General features: G+C 43.2%; 2 protein-coding genes across 3 annotated transcripts in view; one reads left to right on the top strand and one right to left on the bottom strand.

Moving 5' to 3' along the window:
- Nucleotides 1-1,585: 1,585 nt before the first annotated feature.
- gins2 (GINS complex subunit 2) lies at nt 1,586-4,950 on the top strand (the record flags this gene model as incomplete). The annotated part of the gene is made up of 5 exons (XM_083921439.1): nt 1,586-1,675; nt 1,914-2,028; nt 3,338-3,437; nt 3,853-3,979; nt 4,761-4,950. 5 exons carry the CDS (start codon nt 1,586-1,588, stop codon nt 4,887-4,889), a joined length of 561 nt encoding a protein of 186 aa, XP_083777565.1. The 3' UTR covers nt 4,890-4,950.
- Nucleotides 4,951-6,462: 1,512 nt separating this feature from the next.
- The window catches only part of gse1b (Gse1 coiled-coil protein b), a 176,516-nt gene continuing 169,040 nt past the window's right edge, over nt 6,463-13,938 (bottom strand). For both annotated transcript variants that reach the window (XM_083915480.1, XM_083915481.1), the window contains 4 exons: nt 13,365-13,739; nt 12,618-12,956; nt 9,154-9,257; nt 6,463-8,897 (listed from right to left, as the gene is read on the bottom strand). In XM_083915480.1, coding sequence (XP_083771606.1) covers nt 8,757-8,897; nt 9,154-9,257; nt 12,618-12,956; nt 13,365-13,739 — 959 coding nt within the window. In that variant the 3' untranslated portion in view covers nt 6,463-8,756. The remainder of the gene's footprint in view (nt 8,898-9,153; nt 9,258-12,617; nt 12,957-13,364; nt 13,740-13,938) is intronic.

Here is a 13,938-nt window from a genome sequence, read left to right as displayed (position 1 = left end):
ACTAACAGTGTGAAGTAAAAAGAGAGTAGATAATAAATGGCAAGAACTAGATAAATAGCGTAGGCTACTTCAGTGATACTAGTGGGAAATTGCATTACCTTAAAAATGCCACAGGGTCAGAGAATATCAGAATAAGAACGGGGTTAATGCCAAGTGGGTTTCCACATACAAGGCAAATTCCGCCTTGGTGTTTGGTGCATACAATAAACATAAGAGGCAATAAAAAAACGGAAGGACTGCAACTGTCAAGAATAAAGACATAGAGTAAAAAAATTACAATAAAAGTATGGAAAAGATACTTAATATAACAATGTATATGTACAATATGACTGTTTCAGAGTTAGAAACCTGTACATTTTTGTGCACGATGTGCAACAATATGCCAAAGTCCACCATATAGAGAATAAAATAATAATAAGAATTCCCTTATTAGTCCCGCAACGGGGAAATTAGATTTTCACTCTATTATTATTGTTAGTCATGTTACACACACAGGCCCAAAATACACACACATGCACAAACAGGACCTATATACATGCAATAGATGGAGAGATGTTAGAGCGAGGGGGCTGCCAGTAACCAGCGCCCCGAGCAGTTGGGGATTCGGTGCCTTGCTCAACAGCACCTCGGCAGTGCCCAGGGGATGAACGCTCCATTCATGGTCCGGGGACTCGAACCGGCGACCTTCCGGTTCCCAGCTATACTAGTCCAAGATAATGTAACAAAGGAGATATGAAAAGTCTTCATTATGAAGCTATAGTTGTTTAAATACGTAGATACATAAATCTATTGTACCTTTACAAAGTAAAATTGTGAATGCAGGGCTTTATCACCTGGTGCATATTGCCACCTAGTGACACTTACCTGCAACTGTCGTTGCCATATGACCCACTTCTTCCTTCCGTAACTACTACAATAATTTAGATTAATTATTATTATTGCTAATATTACTATTATTAATCATGATTTGATTGATAATAATCATAATTATAATTTATTGATTTAGACGTATTGTTTTTCTATTCGCATTTACTTGTTACATATCATTTTTTTAAAAACACACTTCAAGTTATCCTTTTCATCCAGTGTCATCTTTTCTATGCCACGATATTGTAAATAAATTAATTTTCAATAATTATTATATATATATATATAAAAAAAAAACGTTACTTAGTGACTGCCTAAAACTGTGCCTGATTAAAATGACAAAAAAACACCTACAAAACCAAAAACACACTTATTATTTCCGGTCCCGACGAAGCGCACAGAAAAAGGAACGGTCAGTGTTTTCAGAGCAATGGTTAATGCCCACCGGCAACGCAACTCAGTCGCATTTCTCTAAAGCTTCTGATACGGCAAGTGCGTGTTATTATGAACAACAGACCCAAAGTTGTTAAATTGCACACTAACGGTACAAAGCGCTCACCGCGCGACATTACGCCTTCCGGTTATGACGTAGCTGTCTCGTCCTACGTCGCCCTTGTAGGTTGGTCCATTCACGCTGCTGCGCGGGAACAAGCGGCAGTGCGGATGTGAGGGGGGAAAGCTATTGGAAATAAACAACAATTTAGCCAAACAGACAGCTATGGATTCCTCGGAGGTAGAGTTCCTCGCTGAGAAAGAGATGGTGACGATAATACCAAACTTCAGCTTAGACAGGATCTATTTGATCGGGGTAAGTAAGTCATTAATGTAAGTGTATTTGTCAATAACTTGCCACACGATTAAACAACAGTTGGAGTTGTTTGGTCAGATCTTGACGCTAACAAATGCCAAACCTACAGTCGGATTGACATATACGATGGAGATTCAGTATGGCTCGGTAGCTACACACCGCTTATGTTTATCACGAAGACGAGACGTGTGAGCTGATTTGTTGTATCGCGATATAACCTGTGTCTTTGTGCCCTCAGGGTGACCTGGGTCCCTTCAACCCTGGACTGCCTGTCGATGTTCCCGTGTGGCTGGCCCTGAACTTCAAACAGAGACAGAAATGTAGGATCGTTCCTCCTGCGTGGATGGATGTTGGTAAGATAAAGTGCAAAGAAGTCTTTCACCAGTTTTGCCAGGATCTTTGGATATCTTGAAAGGTAGATGATCACTGCTAACCTAGAACTGTGTATCAACATTTGACATATTGAAACCCAAGATGTTTTCATGACTGTGTCATTCCATCATACATAAATATGTCTAGTGCGACATTTTATTACATATTACCAACATTCAACCTAAGAATCCTTTCGACAAGAATTTGCTTTAAACTTGTGTTTATTTGGATTAATACTTACACCACACAGCATGGGTTTTTATCACTGCTCTGCGGTCCGGCAGAGTTTAAGTCAACAATTACCACCTGCCTGTTAATACTTTGAGACCAGACCCTAAGACCCTACCCTTTCATTGACAGGCATCCCCAAGATGTATAAGCTAAAAAAAATAGTTTTGTTTTTTTAAAGGCCAAATCTTTTTCTTAAACATTTAGGCTTTTGGCAAATATATTATTTCAGGAGGTATAAGAGTGGTTCTCAAATATTCGGTAGATTCATGGCTCCTACAGAGAGTATCGAAGTGTTCTTGAACAAGACACTGAACTCCTAACCTCTCCTGATGAGCAGGTCGGCACCTTGCATGGCAGCCCCTGCCATCAGTGTATAATATGTGTGTTGGCATGTGTTGTAAAGCACTTTGAAGGTTGATAGACTAGAAAAGTGAGATATAAATGCAGTCCGTTTAGCATTTAAATAGTGCATTTCTGACTCAGAATAAACTATAGTGTTCATCATAATGTAGGGACATGCCAGTGAGTGTGTCTCACTGGTGTGAATTTAATTGTATTTTTTAATTGCAGTCTTGTGCGTTAGTCAATCAAATGCATGCTGATGAGCCTTAAATGTTGTCTTGTGATATTGTTCGTTATATTGAATGGATGTATTTTTTGGTCCTGTCTTTTCTTGTGTCCTCTTTCTTTTCTGTAATGTTACAAATTTCAGACCTGTTCTGACCATAAAATCGTATCGTATCGCATTTAATAACAATGCAAGTCTAAGGAATAACTCGGCCTTTGGTGGTACAGGATGTTTGTAGGGTCAATTCATTTCTGCAAGAAACACAATAGAATATTGTCAGCATTATGCTTCAAATATTGCAGACGTCCTTTTCACATTTCACTTCCTCTCGTTGAGTGAGGATGTAATCTTGAGATGCTGAAAATACTGGAATTGGAGCTTCTTTGACTAAAATATATTTACATGTATGCTGATTTCTTCCATTTCACAATGTGGCTCAGTAAATAAATGTAAAATGTAAATGATTGACCTTCCTGCTGTTGACTGCACAGAGAAACTGGAGGATATGCGAGAGCTTGAGAGGAAAGAGGACACCTTTACCCCTGTTCCCAGTCCGTACTACATGGAGCTGACCAAACTGCTACTGAACTAGTGAGTCATTTAAACTAAATTGACCCACATGCAGAATTGGCACCTTCTTTCTTCTGGTGCTCTTAGTATTATAGTAATAAAATGCTCCCTTATTGTCTGTGTATGTGGGGATCTACTTTACGCGTGTGTGTGTGTGTGTGTGTGTGTGTGTGTGTGTGTGTGTGTGTGTGTGTGTGTGTGTGTGTGTGTGTGTGTGTGTGTGTGTGTGTGTGTGTGTGTGTGTGTGTGTGTGTGTGTGTGTGTGTGTGTGTGTGTGTGTGTGTGTGTGTGTGTGTGTGTGTGTGTGTGTGTGTGTGTGTGTGTGTGTGTGTGTGTGTGTGTGTGTGTGTGTGTGTGTGTGTGTGTGTGTGTGTGTGTGTGTGTGTGTGTGTGTGTGTGTGTGTGTGTGTGTGTGTGTGTGTGTGTGTGTGTGTAGTGCGTCTGACAACATTCCTAAAGCAGATGAGATCCGCACGCTGGTCAAAGACATTTGGGACACACGTATTGCCAAACTCCGCCTCTCCGCTGACAGCTTCATCAGTCAGCTGGAGGCTCATGCCAAGGTAAAACGGATCCCAAAGCATCACACACTGAGCATTAAGTTCCCACCAACTGTTAACAGGATGCTGTAGTGCTGAAACAATAAGTCAAATTATTGATTTGTCCAGTGACAGCATTGCCACAATTTTAGTATGTACATTCTTTGTTCAGATTGCCACTGGAGGTTGTGTTGAAATTCAAGAAAAACACCTTGGGATTATTTTTGTGCTTCAAAGAGCATTTTCAGATAATAAAAACTAAATTAAAGTTGAACCTTGGAGCGCTGCTATTGTTTCTTAATCAACAGGATTAACCGCCATGGTCACAATGTCTCGCAAAAATAATTGGGATTATCCTTTTATCCTCTCATGTTGTGGCCCTACTGCCTCCTGGTTCCCTGTCATATTACGATCCAGCTGATGTGAGCACAAGCACTAACAGTAGTCATTAGTCATTGTCTCCCTGTGTAAATTTTTTTGTCATGGACTGCGTTAAAGGAGCCTTTAGCCCAGTTCAAGCAGTGGCTGCTGAGGAGACTACTGCAAATTGTTGTGGGAACTCTGGAGATAACTACTTTTGTTTTCAAAACATGTAACCATGACAACTGTTTCTCTTTCACCTGACTGTTAAAAAACTCGGTTTATGAGAACTGACTTCAGAACATGCTGGGAGACACTGATTTGAAGTGAACTCTGTTCTCTTCTTGTGCAAGAATAAATGTGATTTTATTATAGCTGGATTTTGATTCCGAACTGGTCCTTATGTTAAGAGTTTTTCTGACACTCTGCTTCCTTCCCTCTCCAGCTGGACAACCTGACTCTGATGGAGATCAACACCATACGAGCATTCCTTCTTGACTCTCTCAACTGCATGTACAAACTACGTTCTAATCTGCAACCTGGTTTAAGTAAGGGACAGTTTAAGGACTATTAATCCACAAGATCAAAGCCTGCAGAACAGGTTCTTCTCTGTTCTCGTCCCGACATTCTAAGCCCTTGGCCTGAAAGTTGTGCTTTCTCACAAGGCCCTTCATTACTCAAAAGACTGTTTTCTCAGAATTGAATATAGAAGGTTTGTGTTCATAGCTGATTGAAGCTAAATGAGTTTTATTCAGCTGTTTAAAGTTTTGTTTTTTGTTTTGAGGGAGGCATGTGTTACTCCGTACATATGAAAAGCAATCTAGGCTTTACATGTATCTGCTGTTTGAGATATGTGCATATTTAATTTAACATAGAATGCTCACTGTAGTTTTAAGCTGCCACCATTTTTTGTATATGTCAATAAGTGTCAAAATAAATGTATTTGTGTTTATTTCTATGGAATATACATATCCTCTTTTTTTCAGTGTCTTTTCCTGGACAAAACAAGACATTTGAATAAGTTGCTGTAGGCTCTTTGATAGCATTTCCCCATTGTTTAGCCTTTTTTTTTGTATAGATAAATCAATTGTTCAAAAATACTAAGTGTTTTTTGTTGCCAGTGCAAACTTAATAGTGTAAGATTTTAAGTTCAGCACACAGGGCAAATTAAACTTGTGACAAGATAAGACTTAGACAAACTTTATTGTCATTCACACACATTTCCATGTATACAAACGAAATTCCGTTGCAAGGCTCCAGAAACCACCAAAAAATATACAAGCGAAACATTTCAAAAAGTGATGCTGCTGTATTAAAAATAAGGAAACCGAACATTGTTGGTATGTTTCTGAATAGCAATGTATAAAAATTGTCATTGTCATGCCGCTGTCATTCCCGGGGCGTCAAATACTACTGTTCTGTCACGGCCCTCTGAGTTTGTTGCAGACACACAAGGCACCCTTGAGCGTCTGTGAGAAATGCACTGGGCTTTCAACTGTAAACCCCCACGCAAGAACTTTTCTTAACCCTGAACAGGTGGTTTTGTTTCCTAAAGCAAACCACAACATTTTGTTTGAATTTAATATACAGCAAGTGTTCCCCGTGTTTAAAACAGCGACCATAGTGGTACTCCAGTATTCCACGCAGGGCGTCCCACAGCATTGATAAAATTATGCCAAAGGATCCTGACAAAATGGCCGAATGTGAAAGGTTGGGATGAGATTGGGTTGAAGAGTCTTGAGAACTCTTGCCCTGTATTTGACCCATGCTAAATTTTTTTAAAGTAGTGGGGAGCCGCAGCGCAGCATCCAAGGACCACCTCCAGAACTGAGGTCAGTGGAGGGCAACAAAACTATTACTCAAACCTCAAATGCATGTCTTGTAGGGTGGCAGGAAGCCCACACTCTAAGACTCATTAGAATTGTAATGTGAAACAAGTGACAAATTAATATTGGTTGGATGATTGTATAATAGCATGTATAATTAGTGTTTTACCCTCCCAAGAACACCGCCCACCTGCCAGCACCCAAAATCATACACCTGTTGACATTTAACATTTTAGAAATATTTTATTTTCTTTTTTGTCTGAAATCACAGCCATATATTCATAAATACCTAATTACTACATTCAACAAAGAATATATTACATTACAATGAATTCAAACAAGTACATTTTAAAAACAGGATTTCACAGCATCTAGACATCCTCCACTGAGTAATGGGGCTATTGCATGGGCGTGCGTGGGTTGGAGACACAGGGAGGCCGGGTAAGGGGGCGGGGCCTCACTGTACTGCACCTTCCTCTCCAGGTCGTTGGCAGCTTACCGCTTCTGCTCTGTAAAAAATGACAGACTACATTCTGTATACACCTGATCCTGTTAACTTGCTAAAAAAAAAAAAAAAGGTGTCACGGTTACATTGGTTCTCGGAGACGCATTTAGATAAAGGAATTCGTTGTCAATTCTTGGCATGCACATTTTTGAAAGATGTACAGATACAGTAGACGCTTCAATGTAAAGTCCCTGATCAATGGTGTTATGTGTCCAAAGTCCATTGCCCAAACTCTTGAGGCACTTGTAATTGAATCTATGAAGGGGTAGCTCGGATTCAGTTTTTATAAATGTACTTTCTGTACAAAGTTTGACAATTTTTTTTTTAACTTTAAAATACTGAAGTCCCCCAATCTTGTAACACCACCATAGCTTGTGCATCCCCTTACATTCAAAACAATGATCTATGCAACTCCTAGCTGGTAAAAAGTCTGTAAAAGTTGCCCACGAGGATGAATTGCAGAAAGAGGTTGTAAATGGGTATGAGGCTGGGTGAATCCAACCTCTGATGTTATATGTAGTAAATGCCCGGTTTGAACCTACTTTTTGTGTGAGTTCCAGTCTATTTAAAACATGTTGGCAACTTCGGATAGTGGGGTCCTAAAAAGGGGTAAACACAGGATGGAGATGATATGGGTCGAAGGTATTCAACATTGGAAAATGGCTATTCTGGTTCAAATGTTTGGCTTCCGAATTGCATCTCAATTCAAAATCAAGAATCCAAAATGCTACCGTTTTTTAAAATTTGGCACTGTGTCCTTTCATGACTGTTGATAAGGGCTTGTAAGGCGTAATGTTATGCAAACCATATTGTTCGAGTCCAATGCTATATATGCTTTGTCATAAAAAGTGAAATGAAAGGTCCAATGGTAGGATAAAGCATTAGGAACCAGCTTCATCAGCTGGCTGCTTAAGAGATTCTTCATGTCTTTACAAAATAATCAAGTATGTCAAGTGACCAAAGTAAAAAAACAAGAAACAACAAAAAGACTGCTAATTATGTAGCCGTGGACCTCCACTGGTTTCTGTAAGCTAACTAGTCATGCCAGCAGCAGTTGCGCAGACCAGAGGAGTTGTTGATGAGCATTAAAACAGGGAGACATGTTGCTGTGAAGGAATGGGGGACGATGTCTCAGGACCTCTAAGTAAGCTTTGCTGAGCTCAGACGCCAGGTGAGGTGGTTGTAGCCAGGTCAGGAGAGAGTAAGAGAAGTGTATCCTGTTCTCTCTCACTCTGTGAAAGTTCTCAAAATGAGCTGTTCTGGCCAGCAGCAGTACAAACACTAAAAGCAAGGCTTTCTTTTCCAACCCAAAAAGCATAAACATATAAAAATGGCAGGCTTTTTTCTTTAGAAGAACAATGATTAAAGTAATAAAAACATACAAAATTCTTTTAAGTCTTCATATTATATACAATACAAGGCTGAAGCACCTTTTAAAATTCTTATTCTCAAATTTTCTATTTCGAAATAAAACATTTCCTTAATTCTTTCCAAAAAATGTGCATTTTCTAAGTTCTTCCCTAATTTGAACAGTTCTTTGTTGTAACACAGTACCACCAGGTAGTTCTTCAGCTTTTATTCTTAAGTGCATTTCCAGTTCAAAAGCTGCGATAAAATCAGTCCCGACTGGCCAGAAGCCTTTGGAGCATTCAAGTCTCTTGACAACACCCCTCCAAGGGTAGCTGCTCCCTCATTGGCAGGATTGTCCGTGTAGCTGTGGCGGTAAGGGATGCAGGGACTGAACAATAGAGCAGCGGGGACTGAAGAATGTGTGACAAGCAGGTGCGTGTGTGTGTGTTTGTGTTGATCTTCAGGTACTTCTGTCCCATGCTCTCTGTGTTGGCTACATTGGCACACATTAGTGGCTCGTGGCACAGTCCCTGGCTGGCCGCAATCCAAAGACTGTCTGTCCTTCACTGTATGGTCCTGTCTCCTTTGCATTCATCTATCATCCATCCATTCACTCAATTCATTCATTCATCTTATATAGCCAGCCATATTCTCCTCCATGGAGCCATGTGGAACAGGCCATGAAAAATAAACTCTGGTTGTCAGTCTGAAAGGGAAGGTGGCCGGGGGCCTGGTGGCCATCAGGGTCGGCGTGTTGGGGTCACCTGGGAGGGTAGCCCTTGTAATGGCCACCTCTTGGCCAGTGTGTCTGTGGCAGCGTCAAACACTTCCTGAAGTGCTCCAGCTCTGCTTGCAGCTTCTCCCTTTCCACCGCCAGCTTTTGTCTCTGCGACATCAGCTCCTACACCACCCGGTGAGCAGAGAGGGAAGACAGAAAATATAAAGTTAACACAAAATCCCAACAAGGATGTGATTTCAGTTAAGTTACATGGCATAAATAATGGAGAGACCACAATGTGAGAATAATGAAGAATAAGGTGCTGTCATTCATGTTAAACTGTATGAGATATTTTATCATTCTTCAGGAATGTTAATTGATGACTTTGGGCTTAGATGATGCAAAGTGCTAGAAGGCACAATAAGTGTGTGCACCTTACCCCCATGCTATGAGACAGCTGCTCAGCAGTCAGACTGAGGTTGTAGTTCTGAGCTTCTAGTCTTCGACACTGGCTCTGCAACACTTGTCGCTCCAAACTTTGCTCTAAAGGACGAAACCGAATGAGAGAAAATACAAGAGAAAACAAGAAAGTTAGGAGTTAGAGGTAGTGAACGTTGACCTCTTTTCAAAATCCAAACCATCTACTATCTAAACATCAGATGCTACAAGGCTAATTTAACTTTCTACCGATGCATGTCTTCGTGTTTTAAAGGTTAAAAAAAATACAGCAGTCAAATTGTGTTTTCAAAGGCTAGGATAGGACCTTAAGGTTACGGATATAACCCCGGTTCTCTGATTAGCATCTAGCAAGGAGGGTGGACACTCACTCATGCTAATCAGAGAACCGGGGTGATATCCATAACCTTAAGATCTTTTTCATAGCATTCGTTTCGTGTCTCACTATGGGAAAAATACTGACTCCCAAATTGCCAGACATGCCTGTAAAGAAGACAACTGTCCCCAGTGGGAAATCACTTGGTAGGATCTATGCTCTAAGAAGAGCCTGCGCTCAGGACCATACGCGCTAGAGTTGGTGCTGTGACATCCAACTTATAGAACCTTGCTTATAGTTGATGAGGCTCTGGCCCACTGAATAGTGTCAGTAACATTAGAAGGAAGCCCTGCTGTATTCAGGTTGAACCACTAACGGGCCAGGCCCATAGAGCTAGCCGCTCTGGTTGGGGATGGAATATCTCCCCCGTGCCTGAGATAACAGGTCCGTGCGAAGTGGCAGCGGCCATGGTGGACCGGACAGGAGCTTAAAGATTTCTGCCAGCCAGTGGTAGTGGTAGAAATGAGAGCCACTGGGGGAAAAGCATACAGGAGGGTTCTCGGCCACTCCTGTGACAGTGCATCCACCCCCAGGGGGGCCCCTTGATCGCGTAGAGAGAAGAACAGGGGGCCCTGCGCATTCTCTGCCGACGCATAAACGTCCACTGTTGCCTACCCGAGCTGTGACCAGATCTGCTTCACACGTCGGGGTGAAGTCTCCAGTCTGCATAAAGTGGATCGCCCCAGGATAACAGATCCGCCCCCCAATTCAGAGCGCCTGGTACATCAGTCGCTCTGAGTGACAGCAGGTGCACACTGCTCCAGACCATCAGTCTGTGTGCCAGCAGCCTCTGGCATTGTTTGAGGGTAACCATGTTGCCCCTTCGAAACAGTGACAGAGTTGCCTGCATAACATCCACTCTCTTCTGGGATATAACCGCCTTGGCCCGGACAGAGTCCAGGTTGAGCCCTATGAAGGTGATGCGTTGCCTGGGCGTCATCATGCTCTTTTCTGCATTTATCCGGAAACCTAGGCCTGCCAGGTGCCGTATGACAGCCTCTGTATGGCACGCCACCTCCCAGCGGGAGGGAGCTGCTACTAGCCAATCGTCTATGTAAGTCGCCACTCGGATGCCCCCCTCCCTGAGCGGGGCTACTGCTGCCTCGGTGCATTTTACAAACACCCTTGGGCTCAGTGACAGACCGAATGGCAGAACCATAAACTCGTAGTCTATCCCCTGAAAAGCAAAACGCAGATATTTCCTGTGTGGAGGATATATGGGAATGTGGAAATAGGCATCCCTCAGGTCGATTGACGCAAACCAGTCGCCTGCACCCACGAAACGCAGCAGAGAAGCGTGTGTCAACATCCTGAATTTGTATTTCCTTAGATAACGGTTTAGGGCACGGAGGTCCAGAATGGCTCTCATCCCCCTCCCCCCTTTCTTTGGGACTAGGAAATACCTTGAGTAAAAGCCGCTTTGAGCTTCGTTTGGGGGGACCACTCTGATAGCTCTTTTCTCTGTCAGATTGGAAATTTTTTCCACGAGAATTTTGGCAGACTCGCCTCGAGCATGAGAGTAGTTTATTTCCCTGAATTGTGGTGGAGCGATATTGAACTGAAGCCTGTAGCCCTTCTCTATCGTTCTTAATACCCATCTCGACTGAGTGCAGGCAGCCCAGCTCTCCCTGTGTAAAGAGAGGGGGCTGACCGGCCACTCAGTGAAACCTGGTGTGTTGGCGCCCTCGTGCGGCTGTGGCGCGCAGCACACACTGTCCATGTGCTCTGACGCCTCCAAACTGTGGCGTGTAGGCGCATGGACCGCCTGCGTTGTCACGGCCGTGGGGATGTCGGGCCCCACGAGCTGTGTTATGGCAGACAAGTTAGACTTGTTTGTTAAAATATACTTTTTTGTATATTTTTTCACATTTGACAGCGCCCTCGGCAAACTGCCTGGATGAGCGTGTGGGGACATTTTTTATTACAGAGTGCATGAAAGTGCTTGTGTGACAACGCTGAAAACACTGTTTTCGTAACACTTGCACGGGCACCGGAGCATGAAAGTCCGCCCGATTTTGGCACTCTGTCTGGAACACATCCCATTGAACTTGCCCTGGAATGAGGCCGGGAGGAGGTGGAGCGGCCCTTTTCTCTGCTTCACCGGGGTGATAGCAGTAGCCATGGCTAGCTAGCATGCTATTACCGCTTGCCGGTTTATAGGTTTGTCTAACGGCTTATGCAGCCACCAGGCGAGAGGGGAGGAAAATATTGCTATTTTTCTCTCTGCTAGCGGAGGAGCAGAAAGTATTTCTACTTCTGGAGGTATGGCTACCTGTTGGGAAGGTATTGCTACCTGTTTGAGTAAGGTATTGCTACCTGTTTGAAAAAGGGGTATTGCTACCCGTTGTCCGAAAAATATTGCTATTTTTCACGTCAGTAGATAACCGTACAGATGGCAACGAGGCGCCCGTGACCTGAGTTGTGCACTCTAGTCTGTGAACAGTTTAGCCTAGCAACCAATATACAGTCGTCTACAGGCTTCTGTGAGAAGCGAGAAGAGGTTTTTGAATGACGACTCTCGCTATGTCAGCCTATTATATAGGGGGAGGGTCCCTGCTCCCCCTGACATAGGCGTCATCAATGCCAGCCAATAGGGGGCTGGCGTAGTGTTATTGTGCTTCTGATGAGGTCACGCAGGAGGCGTTCCCATAGTGAGACACTAAACGAATGCTATGAAAGAGACCAGATGGATGTTCAGCTTCTGTTGACTACACTTCTGGTGCAAATCCTGATCCACATTAAGTGTACATAACTGAATTGTGTAGAGAAAGGATGAACACTGCCCTCTAGTGACGAGAGAACACCACACAACTCAAAAATCAACTCAATTCATTTGTATTGCTTTCAACCATCAAATAATGTGTTTGTACATTAGTGCTTAAATAGAAAACACTTTTCTCCAGCAATTAAGGAAAATACTAAATTATGAACCTATACAATGAAATATTTATGGCTTTCAGGGGTAGGGGGTTATGAAATACAGGATAGAAAAGCTATAAACACAGCAGAGTTATGAGATTTGTTAGCAGCATTAGTATAAACATCACTGCCTGTTCACTATAGCTGCTTACCTTCAACATATTCCTGATAAGCTTCAAAAATAGATTCAATCCCATGCCACTTGGAAGGAGGCGCCTCCTCTTCCTCCTCATCCTCTTCCTCCTCAGAGTCCTCTGGACCAGACAGGTCCTCCCTTGTCCCTGAGGCCTCCCGCTGTAGGGCGACTGAGAAGTGCTGCCCGTTGGGCTGAGGGTGATTATGTGAGAGCGGATGGGGAAATGAATGCGCATTCGAGTGAGACTGTGAATGGGGCTGTGGCGGCCGGCCAGGGGCGCTCTGAAGCTCTGGAATGTTGTAGTGGACAGAGGACTCCTGGAGGTGGGACGACTCTGACATCCCAGTAGCTCCACCTGAAGGACAAGATGGGAGAGAAGGGAGGTTTTGTTGTACTTCATCCAACAGCGGTGAAAGGATTATTAACAGCTATTTTGGTAATGGATTAATCAATTAATTAATTTATCATTTGCTTGTTCGAGCTCAAATTTGCAGATTTGCGTTTTTATGTTTGGGACTGCTGGTTGGACATAGCATGTAATGTGACGACATAATCCTCAGCTCTAATAAATTATGATGACCATTTTTCATAATTTCATAATTTTTATTTTCTGACTAAATGATTCAGTGATCAAGTGGAAAACCCTTTAGGTTGTCCCTCAGTCTCCCAGCTGTAAGCCGGTCTGTCTTGTCGCTACGCTGTCCTACTGCACATTAGTCACCACCCCAGACAGATCTTTATAACGGTGGCTTGTGTGACTTACCTTTATGTTTCTGCAGAGCCTTCTGAGTGGACTGAAGCACAGATTCGTGGAACTGCTGGGCGAATTCCTCCGGGGTGAAGCTGTCCCAGGGTTTGGTGCGTCCATTGACGCTGCGAGGGCCCTCTTTAGCCTGCAGAGGGAGTGAGGGCCGCAAGCTGTTCAGCAGGCTGGAGCTCCTCTTAGAGACCGGCCCCTCACTGGGCCCCCGGGCCTTGTCTGGATAGACAGCTGGAGAAGGGGGTTCCTTTGGTCTTAATGTCTCTCCAAGGGGTTTTGGATGACCATTGGGGGATGCCGGGCAATGTGAGGAAGGGCTATGTGGTCTGACACTGTGGTGGCCTTCCGATTCAGAGGAAGGCTGGGCAAATGCAGAATCTGCAATTATTTGAACATGTGTTAGTCATGATGAGGTTAAGATCCACATTACTACAGATGGAACGCCGTAATTAGGCATTGTAGTTGTTCTTTAGATGCATCTCCCACCCAGATAATCATACAAATGAATAAATACTACACTAACCCAATACTAAAGGGATGAGAAAGTGTGAACGTTTATGTTCATTAGCATGTATCT

This window comes from Echiichthys vipera (genome assembly GCF_963691815.1).
Source record: "Echiichthys vipera genome assembly, chromosome: 1".
In the NCBI taxonomy this organism is placed as follows: Eukaryota; Metazoa; Chordata; class Actinopteri; order Perciformes; family Trachinidae; genus Echiichthys; species Echiichthys vipera.
The sequence above is the reverse complement of the archived record's forward strand: the minus strand, read 5'-3'. Positions and strand labels throughout refer to the sequence as shown.